Genomic DNA, 18769 nt, shown 5'->3' on the forward strand with positions numbered 1-18769 from the left:
CAGTTGTAAACACCTGTGACAACATTTGATAATTAATTGTGCGATTAGTTCAAACTCTCTGTGTGCTGTCTTTTTTGGTCGGTGAGGTAAAAACACCCACACAAAGGGTCCGGCCAGTGAATATTCCACTGTCCAAATATACTAGTGGGTTGAAAATTGACAATGAGAATGAACACAGTGATACACACCTCTGGGCACATCCGTGGACTTCCCTGTCTGTGATAGCTTGCTCTACTGTTTCGAGAGCTGTTCTTGCCTCTGGGGTTAATTTTCTGGGGTAAGGTAATTCAGGATCACCTTTTAAGAGGTCAAATAAGGGTGCTAATTGTGAATTGGTTAATCCTAGATATGGTCTGACCCAGTTGATAGTACCCAGAAGTTTCTGTGCATCATTTAGAGTCCAAATTTTAGTTGAAAATTGAATTGCTTGTGGTTGTACAGTTTGGTTCATTACTTTAAGTCCCAAATATTTCCATGATGCTTGTTGTTGCCCCTTCTCTGGTGCTACTTGTAGCCTAAATGTTTTCAATGCTTGCAACAGGCTTGGCCAAATATGTGAAAGTTCTTCTTTGGTTTGCTATTAAAATATTGTCCATGTAATGATGACAGTATGCCCCTGGAAATTGTTCTCTCACGGATGAGAGTGCCTGTGCCACATACCACTGACAGATAATAGGACTGTTTTTCATGCCCTGAGGAAGAGTATGCCATTGATAACGTTGCACTTGGTTTATACATGGAGGGCACTGTAAAAGCAAACTTTTGGATATCGTCTGGGTGTAAAGGAACAGTGAAAAACAATTTTTCAAGTCCACAATCAAGATGTCCCAGGAGGCAGGTATCATTGTAGGAGATGGCATATCTGGTTGCAAAATGCCCATGCTCTCCATTACAGAATTAATTTTTCTTAGGTCATTGAGTAATGTCCACTTACCAGATTTCTTTTCTATGACAAATACTGGAGTGTTCCAAGGGCTCATAGATGGTTCTATGTGTCCTCGGGCCAGTTCTTCCTGTAGCAGTGTTTTGAGGGCGTGTAATTTCTCTTTCTTGAGGGGCCATGTGGTACCCACACTGGCTGAGTTTTAAGCCATTTTCGAGCGAATGTGGGATGCTTTATGCTGTCTAATATAGTGTCCCCTGTTAAAAATCCATCCCCACCAGGACTCCACATGCTGACAAAACATCCCTCCCGCACAGGTTCAGGTATGCAGCAGTAATGTGCTGCGGTCTGGGGCTTTGGTGGTGGTCTTCCCAGAGTGTCGCCACCTTCCTGGAGAGGTGTCCATCAGGGGACATCCCAAGGGGCATAGGCACCTCCTTTAGCAGAGAGTGACTTCAGCTCTAGTGATTTCCAGCTGTCCTGTGAAGTCACTCTGGGTGACACAGAGATAAAGGACAGGAACCTCGTATAGCGTTTCACAGAACGCAAAAGCCTTTATTATAGGAGGCCACTGTTAAGGGTGCCAGGCACAAGAGCTCCCCCGAACTGGGGAGAAACAGGGGATTATATGGGGAAGGCAGGGGGTGGGGTAGAGCAACAGGGCAAATAGTATGAGAGCTCAGTAACCAAAACAAGGGAAAGAGACCAACAGGGTACAGGCTATTAGCATGAAGAAACAGAACACAATGGGGGTAGCTTTCTTGTCACCACCAACTATAAGGGGACTCTTTTGGGAGGTATATCTCTAAGGAGTCTTTTAAATCCTTTTGCCCCTTAGGCCTCGCTTCTCCACTGGAGCGCAGGGGGTTCCCATGCCGAGGACTTATTGTCTTCCACAGTAATGTATGGCTGGATTGTAGCTGTTTGGCCCTCGGGATTCTTGATCAACACAAGATTGTTGCTCAAGTATCTCTGTGTGGTCCCTCCAATGCCAGCAACAGCAGATCCTGCAAGTGTAATAGACCATGATGAAGGCCATTTCTGGGCAGAAATGATAGTGAAGTCTGATCCTGTGTCAATCATCCCCTTGACTTCTGTCTGTGAAGGCTTCACCTTAGACATCGTAACAATACAATCTATAATAGGTCTTTGATCACCTACTACCTGAGTCCAGTTCACCTAGGGCTGTCCATTTGACTCAATGCTTTGGTTTCCTCGCTCCCTAGAATCTGTCTTGCGGACAGAAGTGTAAAAAAAGATGAGTCAAGCAATTTCATTTTTTTCAGGGATTGTCACGGGTGGAGTAGTGGTGGAAACCATTGCATGTATTTGTCTGGTAAAATCTGCGTCAATAACACCAGGGTGTCCAAAGACACCTTGCATAGTGGCACTGGGCCTTCCAATTAACAGTACACTCAGTCCTTTCCTGATAGGCTCCCAAACCTCAAGAGGGACCTTATGTGCCTTTGAGGTGTTTATGGTTATTGTGATGGAAGTGTACACATCCACTTCAGCTGTTCCTCGAGTCCTTCCTGTGAAATGGTAACATAGGATTGTACTGGGTTTTAGGAAATTACTTTTTTTATCATGCGTTCCCCTTTTGAGCTGTTTCCTGTTTCCCTGGTTTTTGAGAAATTGACTATTAGCATGAAATTTGGACCTACATAACTTGGTCGTATGTCTGGTTCTTCCACATAGGTTGCAGCTTGCATTTGCTCCCTTCTGTCCCTGTGGAGAAGACTTGTGGGGACAGTTCACTTTCATGTGCCCATGCTGTCCACACTTGAAGCATTGAGGTGTTACCTTTACAGCAGATGTTATGGAATCTGCTAACATGGTCATTTTATGAGTATCAGATCTAACCTTAGCACAGGCATTTATCAAGTCATTCAGTGATGGGTTTTCATTAGGTATCAGTTCTATGACCTTTTGACAGTCTTCATTAGCATTGTCTTTTGCCAATTGTAAAACTCAATGATTCCTTATTTCAGCATTAACAATTTGTTTTTCCATGGCATCTTGTAAGCCTTCTATAAACTGCAGAAATGGTTCTTTGACCCTTTGTCTGATTTTGTGTTATGTTGTTACAGTTGTTTCTGTTGTTTCTGTTGTTTCATCAATTGGGTGGCTGGGGAGGTGCCGGGTCCGAGACAAAGACATGACACTCGTAGTTCACTGTAACAAGGCTTAAGCTTTTTCTATTCTCTTCTGAGTATGCTCAAATAGAGTGCTCAATCTTTCCCGGGCTCACACAGGTGGTTGGTTACAATTTCTGTCATTCACTTTCTTAACCAATGATACATGAGCTCTTAAGGTCCAATAGATGAGCTGGGATTTTCACCCAGGTACCTGCTTGCTTAACAGGCTGGCTAGGTTTCAAATTGCATCTTTTAGAAAAGCTGCAATATTCACTGCCACAATTTTAGAAGACATTTGGGTTGGATTTGCCATGTTCATTACTTTAAACAGTGCCTGCAGTCCCAAAACTTTCACCTGTGCCAGTACTAGAGGATGCAGCCTGGCTTGGAGCTTTGGATCCCCCACTGGTGGTAGACCCATAAGTTGAGGGACCCCTGCCTGATAATGTGGGTCATCATGTGGAACCTGTAGATATTTAAGTCCTGATTTTCCGCACTACTTTTCCACACGGATTCAAAAACCATATATTGGATAGTGCTAAACATTAGTTTTGCCAGCTGCTTTACATCAGAGGGAACTATCTCCTAGGTGGTTAAGAATCTATTTCTCCAAAGCCCCTCCCTCCTATTCACTGGGAGCACAGGGAGACAGGGTATGGGGGTTTTTGGTCAGTTCATCACCAAGATTATCTTCAGCTGCTCTTGGAGAGGAGTCCTTCCTTTGTGAGACCTTGGGGTCTCTCCTGCGGGATACAGTTCTCCGTGAACTTCTCCAGCTTGAGTCCACTCTTACAAGCAGCAGCCATACTGCACCTGCTGCAACATGAGTCCCTGACATGGGCAAACAGTCCTCCCAAAACTTCTGTGAAGTGGGTCTCTCTTTCAAAGGGAACTACTGAATCATGGTTTCAAAAAGTTAGAATTTTTGCTAAGAGTAGAAGTAGCTTCTATGACCAAGATGTAAGCTAGGTAGGTAAATGGTAGGTTAATAATTACTAGATGCTTAGGCTAGAGCTAAGTGGTATAATTATCTGCTATTATAAATTTACGTACAAAAGAATGTAAAATAAGTAAACCGCTAACCATGAAGCACAGGGCCTTGGATCGTGCCAGAGGGTCACTGAGACCTGATGAAGACTCTCCTGACTTAATCCTTCGAGACCACTGACCCATTTCGAGACCACCGACCCAATTCAAGAGAAGAACTGCGCACACGTGAAGGACTAATGGGCTCATTTAAATATGGGATGGGGATGGGAGGTGCTGGGGTTATGCATATGTATTGTATGTAAGATCTTGGGGAATAAATAGATGGCAAAGAACCTTGTTCGGGGCGGTCACGCCTTTCGGAGGTGACTCCCGTGCTGCCCGCCGGTGAATAAACATACCACTTTCTAACTTTAATTAGTTAGAGGGTCTTTGTCCGTGATTATACCGGTTTTTTTAATGATTCACTACCTCCTCGGTGATTAAGAATCGTATCATATTAGCAATGGCAGGAGATCCCAGACAGTGTTTGGCCACAAGCTGACACAGTTCAGCGAGAACTGGCCATTGAAAAGGAGTATACTTGTCAGGAGTAGTTCCATTGCCCCTTATTACTGGATTAACTCCCAGTGTCTCATCCTCAGGCTCCCAGCCTCCCGACATAGGTACATCAATGAGTCCTGCTCCCTTGTAGTCCCTGCTCGCGATAGCGGCATGCTTTACCTTTTGCCAGACACTCACAGGATCACGCAAAGCTGTCGGCAACAAAGTGGCTGCAGTGATATCGCACTGCTCCTCTTGGTGACAATGGCTCTGGCTTTCTCTGCTGATATCCCTTGAGTTCCTTGTCTGTATATAGCCCAATTAAAACTTGGACTCCATCAGGGGTGGTGCATTTGGGACAATGGCGCTGTTTTTCCTGGATATTATGTCTCCAAGGGCTCCTGGTGATGCATTTCCCAGACTCGCCCATATAGGCTGGGTTGGGGATGGAGGCATGCCCCCTGGAGGCTGGATTGGAGGTGAAGCCACGCCCACCAGAGGCACAGCCATACTCTGCGGCCGGTTGGTCAGGGGCATTGCCACGCCCGACAGAGGTTAGGTTGGAGGTGAAGCCATGCCCCCACAGAGGCTGGATCGTGGCAGAGCCACACCCCACAGAGGTGCTGCTGCTGGCAGCAAAATTTCCACTGTCATCCACGGCAAATCCGTCGCTTTTCTGTCTTCCAGCAATTCCGCAGTGGTTAAGGTAACTGAGTCTGTTTCCTCACATGGGGCACCACGTGTAGCAGTGTGTTGGCTTGTCGCTGCGTGGTGGGGGAGGGGTCAGAGACACACGACACATTCCTCAGCTTCTTGTGGACAACAGTAACAGTTTATTCATGGAGGCTCTCTTATAGGGGCTTCAAAATTCACGTGCCTGACCATATCATTGGTCGAGGTCTTGGTACCACCCAGCCCCTTTGACCAATGATATGTCTGCAGCCTAGGTGAAATCTGATGGGGGAATGTTCATCCAGAGGCCGACCTATGGAACTGGGCCAGGTTTCCAAGGCAACCAGTATAAGCCAGCTTGCACTGCGACACCAAAGCATTGTGTATTTATAAAAACAAAAGCTATGGCTTTACTTTTGGTGGGGTGATAAGCGAAGTTTATTAGATACCACTAAGACTGGAAATTCTTTTCAAATTGAGTTGCATTTTCCCAAATTAAATTTTGAATCTCACTGGTAATGTTCCCTCATTGCCTTCCTTTATAATTGCTGTTATAGTTGATTGTACCCTGTCGTAGTTTGACACTGGCCCAACGTCAGGCACCCTCGAGAGTTGCTCGCTCACCCTCTCCTGCCACAGATGGGCAGAGGAGAGGGAAAAAAAAGTTAATGAAGGCTTAATGAGATGAGATAAGGAGCAGTAAAAAACACTTTAAGGGCAAAACAGGCTCAACTTAAGGCTGCAAAGTGAAATTTATTAGGAGAAAAACTGTGTGACTTGTTTAGATTTTCTTCTTAAATATGTCATCACAGAGGCATTACCAACCTCTTTCATTGCCCCAGTTTTGGCCAGCAGCATGTCCATCTTCAAAGCCATCAGGGATTGACTCTGCTGGACATGGTAGAAGCTTCCAGGAGCTTTTCACAGGGGCCATCTTTGTGGCCCCCCCAATACCAAAAGTTAGGCCGTACCAAACCAATACACACCCATAAGTGAGCTTGCATACCAGTAAGAGCTAGAGAAACATTCTTCTGGTCAATGGTGTCTACAACTACCTGGTGATTCTTCTTATTTATTCTTTCCCATTTAGGCAATATAACAGCTAAGAGCCATTGACTAGTTTCTAGTGCCAGCAAAATCTTAGCAAATGTTCCAATTTATATAAATCACTTGTTTCCAAGCTTAATTTGTTTGCCAAAACTTCAGCACCTATGCTGTTTAATACTCCTAATCCTGTTCTCAGGATGCCAATCACATCTCTCCTTCCTCGTTTTGGAGAGGTGAGGGTTTGCCCATGCAACCATGCTGACCACCCTATACAGGATGCATTTAGGAATGTTGAGCAGATAGGTTTAATTGCACAGATATTAACCTTCATTGATAGTTCCACTAGATATATAGATAGATAGATAGATTACCTATAACATTACGTATAGATAGGTAATGAGATGGATTGGCTCTTGCAATTAAGGGATGAATATTGTGTATATGTTAAGAGAAGTTTTATTGATGTATGGTTATGTTATCATGGTCTTGTTGTTTAGACATCCTCCGTTCTCCCCATAGTCCCCTTCCCCCTTTGGTATTGTTGCCACTAGACAGCCTTGATTGTGAAAGACTTGTGGAGGGAGGGTGTGCACATGTGCCCCTTACATGGGGCAGTTGGGTATAGGGAAGGCTTGTTGCTAAGGAGGTATGGCATGACAACACATGACCTCCAATCAAGTTGCGAGAAAGTAGTCTCCACCAATGGACAGTGAAAATTAGTTGACAGACAGACTTTGGGAGGGGCCAGAGTTGGCTGATGCAACCCCCCAGGGGTATAAAAGGTGGAGCAGCCATTTTGTAGACTAGCATGTGGCAGACAGTCATATGCTCCCGGTGCTGTCCCTTTTTCCTTATTCAGTCGTTTGTTGTAATTGTTAAGGTTTAATAAACTTCTGAAAATTTTAAAGTGAGCGGTTGTTTCTCATACATTTACTCGAGGACCATGATGGATTAAACACCACTTGTTGCTACTCTGTATTTTTAATAGCATAGGGTTCAACTTGAAAAACCTGTGGGGATAAGGTTTCAACAGTCTTATCAGGGGTCTCAGAGATAGTAGGATGCATTGTGGACAGATTGTTCTTTTTTTTCTATCTGATTCACCATTTTTATAGTTAAAAGGGTGTTTGTGTAGTCTAATAAAGATGATTCTGCATTGTGGGACAAAAAAGTGACAGTTCCCTTCTACCTTTTCAGATTTTAGCCACTTACTGTATTATTGATTATTGACCGGTTTTGTTAATTTTTTTGTTTTATTCCCCGATATTCCTGTATTTCCAACAATCGTAAACATATGATTTGGAAAGTACTGCAGTTGCCATATTGATTAGTACAAATAAAAGAACTGTGAGCTTCCACCCGATGCATTGGACTTGTCAATGTATAAACTGGATCTGATTCATACTGGAGATTATTAATCTTGTGGCAAGGATAAGTATTCTTCCAGTGTTTGACTATCTCCAGGGAAGGTGTTATGATATTGTCACCGGTACTGTTCCTGGAAAAGAAAATAAAAATTACTTAAGTCTCATCAGGGATACTCTGGACTGGATACCCTTTCTAGTGACTGCCTAGCATATATCCACCCAGAGCTAATACTATATTTAGCTCCACTGTTGTCTTTTGTTTTGTACAGTACTTGCCAAATGGCAGCAACAGCTTGTCCAACAATTCAGCAAGAGCTGCATGAGCTATAGAGGATGAATGTTTATAGCTATGAGGAAGTCTGTTAAAAGTAAATTGTATCCTATTGGAGGTTGTTGGAGGTTAGGATTGTTCTTTGTTTTTTTCTTTTTCTCTCAGGGAATTTCTCCCCATCTGTTGCCTAAGAGATGTGAAAAAATGAGATTTGCAATTTGGAATTTTTTAAGACTTTAATAAGGGATAAAACAAGGACAAAAAAAAATTAACCAGTGCTGGGGTGCCCTTGGCGATTGACCAAAAAGCAAGCTGGTAAATTCGGACAGTGTTATCTATATGCTGTTACATTGCTGAGGTATATACATATTCATGTGCTTCATACATTATTCAGACATTCTTGTGAGCTTTTGATGTTTCAGGAACTCTTTTGTTTGTTTTCTTTACACTAACTTATCTGCATGACATCCTGTGAATCAAGTTGATATGTTTTATTTCTTGTGTCTCCATCCTGTTGTTCCACGCCCTCTGATAAGGAGTTAACAAGTTCTCTTCAGGTTTAAAAGGTATTCCCTAATTATCCTCTGGTGCTCTGGTTTGTGTCACAGTGATCACTTGGAGGGGTCAGAAAAGCATCTCAGCACTAGGTGGGGGAAAACATCTTAACATTTAGTATTTTGCTAAGGCTTATTGTAGAATATATATATTCATCACACTACCATTTCTATGAGCTAGGCAATACATACTTAAACTGATAGATTATGTTATACTAATGAACATCTAAATAGAGTTATACATTGTACTATATCCAAATATTTATGGTCAATACCAACATGCAAAAGCTGCATAAATGCGAAAGCCAATATTGCACTGTAGTTTTTAACAGAGATGATAACGATCGGTATTTAAGAGCGTCAGGAAAATTAATCCACAAACACCAGAGGTTTATGTCCAAAAAGGAGACAGAGGAGTCCTTTTTGCTTTATTCGAATTCGACCATCCTGCCTGATGCCCCTTAATGTGGATTATTGCCACCCTTTTTGGTAAATTCACTGCCTCCAATAGGCGAGAGATTAAGTTCTCGTGAGCTAACGTCTTTCCTCTGCAGCTTAATAAACCTCTTTCTTCCCATAGTTTTCCAAATGCATGTATCACCCCATATGCATATTTAGAATCAGTAAAGATATTTACTGTCTTGTCCTGGTATAATTCACAGGCTCTCACAAGCGCGTACAGCTCTGCTGTCTGAGCTGACCAGGTGGCTGGTAACCTCCCCCCTTCCTTTAATTGCTTTCCATTCACGATAGAGTATCCTGTAAATCGTTTGCCTTCTACCACCTTGGAGGACCCATCAATGAACACATTCTCTCCCTCAGGCCAGGGAATATCTCCTAAATCTTCCCTAGCCCGTGTCCGGATGCTGCCCGAAACCCCAAGTAAAACACAAACTAACAGAGTGTCAGTTTATGCGGTGCTTTATTCAGGGCCCGGGGACCTGCGGACTCGCGTCCCAAGTCAGGATCCCACTGGTTCCCTTTTTTTTTTAGAGGGTTTTTTATACCCTTTTTACAAATGGTTTATGTGCAGAAGTACACATTCTTCTATAGATACATTCACCTTGAAGATAGCATTTTGGCGTCATAAATCTTACATGGTTGCTTATCTTAGGACTATAGTGTTCTCCTCCTCAATCTCTCTCTGGCGCCACTGCCTTAGGACTATAGTGTTCTCCCCCTCAATCTCTCTCTTACGCCACTGCCCACCACCGGTACTTTATTTATGTTTATACTTTAACCTTATCACTAACGGTTCTGCATGCTCTCAGCACAGCACATTCCTAAGTTAGTTTCCCAGGGCCTACTCTGGGAACTGCAGTCTTCAAGCCTTAGCATTACTACTACTATTATGGTTTATACACTTTATATTCTAATATTCAGGATTTCTAGTCCATACGGTAACATGGAGGTCTATAACCTGGATACAATCATGGATTTCTTCCTGGCCCCCCTTTTCTTCAGGGCCATTTAAATAAGAGGCTGGATTAAAAATTTCCCCACTTTTAAATTCTAAATCCTCCTGTTCCATTAAACAAGATTCATACTGTAATAATCGAGCACTCGTCATCCACTTAGAGGCTCTCTCAGTTAGCAAAGCTTTAATCTGATGTGGGACTTTAACAATGAGATACCCTCCCCTTGTCAGCTTTCGGGCTTCAGCCACCATCAGAGCTGTGGCTGCACAGTTCTGCAGACAATGGGGCCAGCCTCTGGCTACGAGGTCTAACAACTTAGAAAAATAGGCAACAGGCCTCCGTGTTCCCCCATGCTCTTGCACCAAAATTCCTTAAGCATGACCTTGTTTGACATCCACATATAGTTGAAAATTTTTTTTTCTGCATCTGTAAGAGCTAAGACTGGGGTATTAACCAATTTGTCCCTGGGGTTGCCCATACTTCCTAATTTATTTCAGCATAAGCCTTCTCAGACATTTTACACAAAGATATCACAGTTTCGGACTCCGTGTCACTTTTTTACAATGCTCATTTGCATTCCCATTCTAGCCATCAAATCTTCCCAGTAAATTTCAATCACAATTAGGAACAAACAAGAATTCATGCAGCTCAAATCTGCCCCCCACATTTATTAACATTTATTAACATTTATTAACATTTTCCAGCGCAGGAGGGACTGATAGGAGACTGAGCGAGCCGAGCTACACCCCACGACAAGGACTTTCTGAATTTGCCATCTCTTTAGATCAGCGAGAGGTTTTATTGTTTAATATTATTAATTTTTTTTCATGTTTGTGAGTACTTTGCCTGTTAAATAAACATTTTTTTCCACATTTCTCCAAGGAGATTATTCTCCTGCTCCGGTTGGGGGAAGGGCCGCTGAAATCTGCTTTGTTTAGAGGAGACCACTTCAGAAGTTTCCTTCCAAAATTTGCCCGAAACCAGGACACCTTGTTATACATATACATACTAGTAAAGAACTGTTATTCCTTTTCCCATCTCTTTGTCTGAAAGCCCCTTAATTTCAAAGTTATAATAATTCGGAGGGAAGGGGGTCGTATTTTCCATTCCAAGGGAGGTTCCTACCTTCCTTGGCAGACACCTGTCTTTCAAACAAAGACATAGGTAAAAGCAAATCTTTCCTTATCTTCCTCCTGTAGCTTCACCAAAAAGAACATATCTTTTACATCTAATACTGCCATCGAGGGGTGAGCACATGCCTGAAGGGTGACAGTTAATGTAGCAATGTTTAGGATGGCAGTCATGAAAGTGTTAACAAAAATTCGGTAAAATAAAAAAACTCCTTAAAAACAATGAAGCATTAAGAAGCAGGAATTCTTTATTTGGCTGGATCCATGAGGGGATAGCTCCTCCTTAAGTCACACATGCTGAGTACAGGAAAGTTTCTGTTTATATACTGTATTTTACATATTCATTGATTTTCCCAGAATAAACATACATATGATAATAATTTCCCCAAAATCATTAACATCCGAGTCAAGAGGTATTACAGAAAAAGATATCCTTAAGATTGAGCAGCATGAACCATTTGTATTCCCCTTTCAGTACTGTCAAGAGCGTATATGGATTAGCTACTATTAGATGAAAATCAGGTACATTTTATTAATGGCCTTTAAATCTTGTACTAATCTATAATCTCCATTTTGCTTTTTAACTGGTAATATCAGTGTATTATATTCTGATTCACACTCTTTCAATAACCCAGTTCTAAAAATTTTTCTCTAAGTTTCTCCAACTTTTTCCTTGCCTCCCTCCCACTTAATAGGATATTGTTTTGGAGTTATTGATCTGGTTTCCGGTTTGAGAGTAATCCTCACTAGTTTGGCCATCTTTGATCATCCAGGCTTCTCAGTTGCCCACACCAGTGGGGTTACAGCACTCTCTACCTCCTTTGTGATTTCTTCACACTTATTTGATTCCTGTAACATAAATATCTTTGCCTTGTCAGTTTTTGATTCTGGTATTTAAATTTGTATTTCCCCATCCCAGAAAGTTATTTGAGCATCCAATTTTCCCAATAAATCTCTCCCCAGCAAGGGGATTGGGCATTCAGGCATACACAATTTGGTGTGTCCTCCACTGTTTTCTTAATTTAAATAGTAATGGTTGCAAAAAAGACCTGTTCTCTTTCCTCCTTGTCATACCCATAATGCTTACAAGTTCTAAGCTAAGTTTTCCTCTGTACATATTCAGTGCTGAATAAGTTGCTCCTGTATCAATTAAAAAAATTTACCTTTTCATTCCCCAGCAATAATGTAACCAGGAGCCCAGCTGAGGATGATTTCCCTGGTCCCCTTCAGGGAGGTGCATCATTTTCGCTTAAGGTCTTGAGCTTGATGGTTTGAAGAGCCGGGTTTAGGTTTCCTGTCAGATTTCCCCTGGCTTTTGGGGCACTCTCTTTTCCAATGTCCCCTTTCTTTGCAAATTGTCAAATATACTATAACCACCATTACAATATTCAGCCGTCTCCAAGTGAGGAGGTCCTGAGTCCTAATTTTGATTTCAAATAGTTTAGCAACTCTATTCAGATCTTCCTTATAAATTCCTGTCCTGGCCAGTGTGCCTAGTTGCCGCAGACATTCCTGGATAGGGGATCCTGCAAGGAACAGCCTTTCCTGGTGTCTTAGGCAATCTCAGTCGCAAAGGTACCAATATGCAAGCAAGGCCTGGGTTTCAGACAGTCAGCTCTTATAGTGATTTCAGCTTAGAGCGATTTCAGCTTAGTTCGCAAGGTACCTCAGCTGTCATGGAGAGATGAGACCGGGACGTGATGTGTGGGGTTCCACAGAGTTCTTTATTGTCTTCTTCTGCAAAGGGTTCCAGTGACAGCGGCAGTCCGCTGAACTGGGTGAAAGCAGGGGTTTTGATAGGGAGAGTGTGGCTTGACAGAGTCACCAATGGTTAGGGGTTTTGGAAATGTGACCAATAGTTTTACAAGGAGATAAAGTGGGAGTCTGAAGCGGGGAAAGGGTTTCTTAGCCTAGTCACCATGACTAAGTAATTCTTATCTAGGGAATGGCTCTCCAGGGAGGCTTTGCTAGGGTCTCTGCTCCCTCCACAAATTCCTTCCGCTTTTCTTCAAACATTAAATCCACTATTAAAAACTAGGTTACTGGACCATGATTCCTGATTACTTGCTGTGGGGGAGCCATAAGAACTTCCCTGGTATCTCCCCCAAAATTTCCGTTCTAAAATCCTCTGATCCCCTAAAACATTTTCTCCATGCCAGTCCACTTTCCCACAATGTACTCATAGGTCTAAACATATTTCCCAGTGATTCATCATTCCCTTCCCCCATTCTTTGCCACAGAGTAATGATCAGCTCCAAATCTTCCACCTCCTCTCACCCACGCTTTAAAAACTTCTGTCCTATGCTGCATGCAGAACATCCCTTCAACCCTTTCCCTTTGTTTTCCTTTTCTTTTTCCTTTTCCTTTTTTGTCACTGGTGGGGTTTTCAGCGTCCCTTTGGGATCCCTGAGACTGCTTCTGCAGCCCTCAGTGACGGAGCATGTTCCCAAGCCTTGCCCAGATAGAATTTTGGCTCGCAGTGAGCTCTCAGACCAGCGGGGTAAAGAAACCAGCATATGCAGAAAGGCACAAATCCATAGTTTATTCTATGAAGGCATCCTATCTAGCATATACCTACAGCTATTGTTTTACAGGGGTTTTTATATCTTTTGAGGGTTTTATAATTTGCACCAATTACCAAGGGAATTCTACTTTCTAACCAATCCCTGAGGGATTTTACACTCAAAGCTGGCCTATGGATACTAAAAGAGGATGAACCACTAATATTGAAGATAGATAAGAGGGTCTTCCAAGGGGGGGAAGCTAAATTCCTTTTGTATTCATCATTTCACAAGCCATTTCTTATCTCTAAGCTATGGTTTTCCAAGGAGCTTGTTCTGAGGATGCAGGGAGACTGTATGAATGTTTTCTGCTCCCTCCACAACTCCTCTCTCTGTATTTACTAAAAAGGAGCTTTCAGCAACTTTCTTAAAACATTGAACAAAGCATGCAAACATAACTAATACAGTGACAACTATGATTAAAATCCATAAAAGTCCCTTGACCAGAGATGCGGCCCACCCCGTCAGTCCCCATTGTCCATAAAGGTTCTTGAGCGAGTCTGGGGTGGTTTGTACTTTCAAATCCTTCACGAGGTCCTTCAGCTTCTGGATGTTTGCTTGGATGGATGTTGAATGTGAGGAGAGATTGAAGCAGCACATCCCCTCAAAGTCTTCACAGCCATGCCCGTGGGTGAGCCACAGGAAGTCGATTGCAGCTCGGTTTTGCAGGGATGAGTGTCTCATGGTTTCTTCATCCTTTAAAAGATCACTCAAAGCAGCAGATGTGACATTGGCTTGCTTACTGAGCCAACACCCCAAATGGGTAATTTCACCAAGGGCTTTTGCTGCAGCCACCCATGGTAAGAACAGGGAGACAGCAGCTCTTGGGGGTTTGTTCCAATTGTACAATTTAGGGTCACAACTCTCATCAAATTCAGTGTAAGATCTTTTTTCACATTTTGATTCACTCTCCTTTTTCCAATTATGTAATAAGGTAATGTTGGGGGTGAAGGTAGAAAGCTTACCAAGGCTACAGGGTCCCCCCTGAAGGCGAGAGGGGATTCCAGCCCAAACCCGATCACTACAGATAAGAAACATTCCACGGGGTAATGTTTTGGGGTGGATGGAGGATTCAGAGAGAGCATGAGTGGTGCAATTGCACCAATCAGGATAATTGTAGGCTTTGTTGATGGGTGATATGTCTTTTCTGTATGTATTTCGAATTTGACTCAATCCAGGCAAATTTTGCTTTGGACTTTTGTTGTAGAATTTGACACAGTATGTGGCTTTGGAGGACCCCAGCAAATCTAATTCTTGGGGTTCCTCGGGGGCATTTGGCAGTATTTTTGTCCAATGGTCCCAAGTGTCAACCGGATTTGGTCTCTTACCAGTGGTGCGGAGGAGCTCTGAGTTCTGGACGGGCCATTCATCTGCTACAAAGGGAATTCCTACTAGACATATGGAAAGTGGGTTATCAAAGTTGCCCATAGACAGGCACATGTTATCTTGTTTTAATGTCTTTGCTAAAGTCTCACAGACATTGCGTTTGAGTTATGGACTGATCCAGCTGAAGGCATGCAGCACGGTGAAGAGGGTCCAGGCAGCAGTGAGGACAGCATCAACGGAGATAATTTTCATCTTTGGACAAGGATGGGCCTTCTGATAGGGAATATAATTAAAGTCAGTTATTTTTTTGATGAGGGAGGGAGAGAGGGTTAGGGTTTTCTCCTTCATCTCCTTCCTTTTTCTCTTCCCCTCCCCCTTATTTTTTTTTTTCTCTCTAGGGATAGGGAAGTGAATACAGGATTAGGGGTTACAGTGAAATCATTGCGGGGGGGAGCTAATACTAGGGTGTTTCAGTAGAGGTAGTAATATCTAACTAAAGGTCACTTTGTGGCCAGACTGTCTGGCTTATGATTTGCCTGATGCAGCAGAGTGCTGCTTAGTTTTTTGTCTCGTCTGCTGTCTTGTGACAGGCGATCTTTTCTTTGATGTGCAGGTGCTTGGCAGCATCTTCTTCTCCAAGCAGAGCTGGTGTGGTTTTGAGGAGGTCTTGTATTTGACTCTGGGGAGCTTTTGTTTTTGTCTGTTGGAGTAGGTTTTGCCCTGCCTAGGTATGGTTTTATGTTTTTTCCTGGGAACCATCTTGGTCTAGATGGCAGGGAGACACAAGTGTACCCCCTTCCCCAGGTAATTAATTGGAAAGGTCCAGAAACTTGATGTGTTTCAGGGTCTTTCACCAGCACTGGTGGTTTCTCAGTGAGCTTTGCTTGGGTTGAGTTTGCAAAGTGTCAGAGTATTGGGGGGTCTGGTTCTGACTTGGTTCCATTTAGGATATTGATGATGTAGAGAGCATTGCAGAGTCTTTCCACTGGAGATAAAATTTCCGTGTCTCTTCGCTGCTGGTGAAGGATTCTTTTGATGTTTTGATGAATTCTCTCTATCATGGACTGTCCTGTGGAATTTCCAGGAATGGTCTGAATGTGTTCAATTCCCCATTCACGGAAGAACTCTTGAAATTTGTGAGAGATGTAGGTGGGTCCATTGTCAGTTTTGATCTTTTTTGGAACTCTGAAAGTGGCAAATGCTAGGAGAAAATGCTTGATAACGTGAGTGGCTGTTTCTCCTACATGAGTTGATGCAAAAGCTGCTCCAGAAAATGCGTAGACGGACACGTGCACATACTTAGACTTTCCAAAGGGTGGGAAATGGGTGACATCAGACTGCCACAGCTGACAGCTGTTCAGGCGTCTGGGATTGACTCCTGTGCCCATGGAGGACACTTGGTAGTTTTGACAATTTGGGCATGTTGCCACAATGACGTTTGCTTGGCCTTTTGGAATTTTAAACATACTCATGAGGGCAGGTACATTTTGGTGGAAAAATGAATGTGACAGCTTCCCTTGAGCAAAAATGTTGGGGATGTTTGCAGTCTCGACTGGCATGGCCAGTGCGTCCGCTTTCCTGTTTCCCTCTGTAATAAAACCTTGGAGGTCAGTGTGTGACCTAACATGCATGATATGGTAGGGTAATTTTCTGTGGGAAATGAGGGTTATTAGTGAAGAAATCAATTGGTGTAATTTTGGATTGGAAATGTCTTTGAGGAAAGCATGTTCTGCTCTCATAGCTATACCAGCTATGTAAGCAGAATCTGTGACTAAGTTAAAGGGTTTGTCTTTGAATTTCTCAAAGGCTCTAACAACGGCTGCCAGTTCGGCAATTTGTGGAGATCCCTCCACAATTTGGACATCAGATTCCCATTCATCAGTTTTGGGGTTTTTCGAAGTCATGACAGACTTGTGAGAGTAGCCCGAGCCGTCTGTAAAAACGGTTAGAGCATTGAGAGGTGCTCTGCTTTGAACGACTTTTGGGACCAGATTGAAGGTTGCATTTCGATTAAAAAGTTTGTGTTTTGGTATGTGAATAGAAATTTGGCCTGTGAAACTATCTAGAGCAAATTGAAGATTTTCATTGGTTTGGAGCAGATTTTCCAAATCTCCCATGGTCAGGGGCAGGTAAATGCATGTGAACTCACACCCTGAAAGAGAGCGGAGGCAGGTTCTGGCCTTTTTTATCAGATGTGCCATGATTTCCTGAAACGTGGTAATTGTCTTTGTGGGCTGATTGCTTGTGAAAACCCATTCAAGGATCAACAAGGGGTCTGTAAGTTGAGGGTCCCATTGAAAAATCAGTCCATAGAAGCAAGGGGCCTTTCCTAAAATGACAAACTAGAAAGGCAGATTTGGCTCAAATCTGTGTGCTTGATGTGAAGACAGGGCTTCCTGAACTTTGATGATGGATTGTCGGGCTTCCGGGGTGAGTGTGCCTGGGGAGTCCAGGTCTTCATTGCCAGGGAGGAGGTTGAACAGAGGGGCGAGGTCTTCTGTTGTGAGTCCCAGTAGGGGGTGGATCCAGTTGATGGATCCACACAGGCTGTGTAGGTCTCTTAAGGTCTTTGGGTCATCTCGAATGGAGAGCTGCTGGGGCACAATGGTCCTTTCTCGGATTAAAAGTCCTAGGTATTTCCAGGGGCTGGTGTATTGTACTTTGTCTTCATGGATTTCAAGTCCTGCTTTTTCTATGGTCTGAATGGTTGTTTTGACAGCTTTTTCTAAGTAGGTCTTTTCTGATGCACAAACTAGGATGTCGTCCATGTAGTGATGAGTGATTGCTTCTGGGAATTGTTCTCAAACAGGAGAAAGGATGTGTGCCACGTGCCATTGGCAAATCGTTGGAGACTTTTTGAGTCCTTGGGGAAGGAAGAGCCAGTGATATCTTTTGAGAGGAGCTTCTCTGTTGAGAAAGGGGACGGAGAAGGCGAACAGTGGTGCGTCTTGGGGATGAAATGGGATGCTGAAAAAGCAATCTTTGATGTCAATGACAACAAGTGTCCAGTCTCGAGGCAGCATCGATGGGGAGGGCAGTCCAGGCTGGAGAGGGCCCATGTCTTGAATGATGTCGTTGATTTTGCGAAAGTTGTGGAGAATCTTCCACCTGTCTGTTCCAGGCGTTTTCAGGACGAAGACTGGGGAATTCCACCGGCTATTAGATTCAACAATGTGGCCTTTTGCTAGCTCTTCTTCAATGAGGGCTTGCAATGCATGCAGTTTCACCTTTGATAGGGGCCACTGTGCCTGCCATAGGGGTTCATCACTCTTCCAGGTGAGACGAGGTGTCGGCGGGACAGTGCGCGCTTCAATGGCCCCCATCAAAAATCCCAACTTTGAACTCGGAGAGAAGCCCCCCATTGGGTCAGGGCATCTCTGCCCCATAAGGTGATTGGGGCTCTTACCACGAATGGTCGGATGGTTGCCAGTTTTCCTTCAGGCCCTTCAATGACGATGTTTCGTCTGCTTCTCATGGAAACAGCAACTCCCCCAATTCCAGACAGCATGCCTGCTACGGGTTGAAGGTCCCAGTGTGGTGGCCATTACTAGCAGGCAATGACGGTGACGTCAGCGCCGGTGTCTATCATTCCTGGTTTCTGAATTTTTTCCCTGTAGCAGAAAAGGCTGTGCTCGAGGATGGGTTTGTTTGGACCCATAATTTGTGTCCACATTATTGTAGGGTTAAGAAGGATCTGTTCCATGTGATTTTTTGGAAGCAGGAAGGCTTGCACTATAGGTGTTTTCTGTGGAAGAAAAAAGGGAATGTCCGTGGAACACAATTGGACAAAGATTTATTTTCCAGGTGCGACAGTTTGTATTTCAGGTAAAACAGAAATTTGTGGTGGACCATGGAAACTGTCACCGAGGATT

The 18769-nt window shown here is 43.4% G+C and overlaps 2 protein-coding genes across 2 annotated transcripts in view; one reads left to right on the forward strand and one right to left on the reverse strand.

Moving 5' to 3' along the window:
- LOC148220138 (uncharacterized) overlaps window positions 1–18486 on the reverse strand; it is a 44454-nt gene extending 25968 nt beyond the window's left edge. Inside the window, exons 1-4 of the mRNA XM_088155757.1 lie at window positions 18446–18486; window positions 18304–18364; window positions 13977–15041; window positions 12677–12784 (exon numbers count right to left, since the gene is read on the reverse strand). Of these exons, the coding sequence (XP_088011883.1) occupies window positions 12677–12784; window positions 13977–15041; window positions 18304–18364; window positions 18446–18486 (1275 nt within the window). The remainder of the gene's footprint in view (window positions 1–12676; window positions 12785–13976; window positions 15042–18303; window positions 18365–18445) is intronic.
- LOC148220137 (sorting nexin-2-like) overlaps window positions 1–18769 on the forward strand; it is a 165761-nt gene that overhangs the window by 97322 nt on the left and 49670 nt on the right. The window lies entirely within an intron of this gene.

The sequence above is a fragment of the Sturnus vulgaris genome, chromosome W (assembly GCF_052056855.1).
Source record: "Sturnus vulgaris isolate bStuVul1 chromosome W, bStuVul1.hap1, whole genome shotgun sequence".
NCBI classification, from domain to species: Eukaryota; Metazoa; Chordata; class Aves; order Passeriformes; family Sturnidae; genus Sturnus; species Sturnus vulgaris.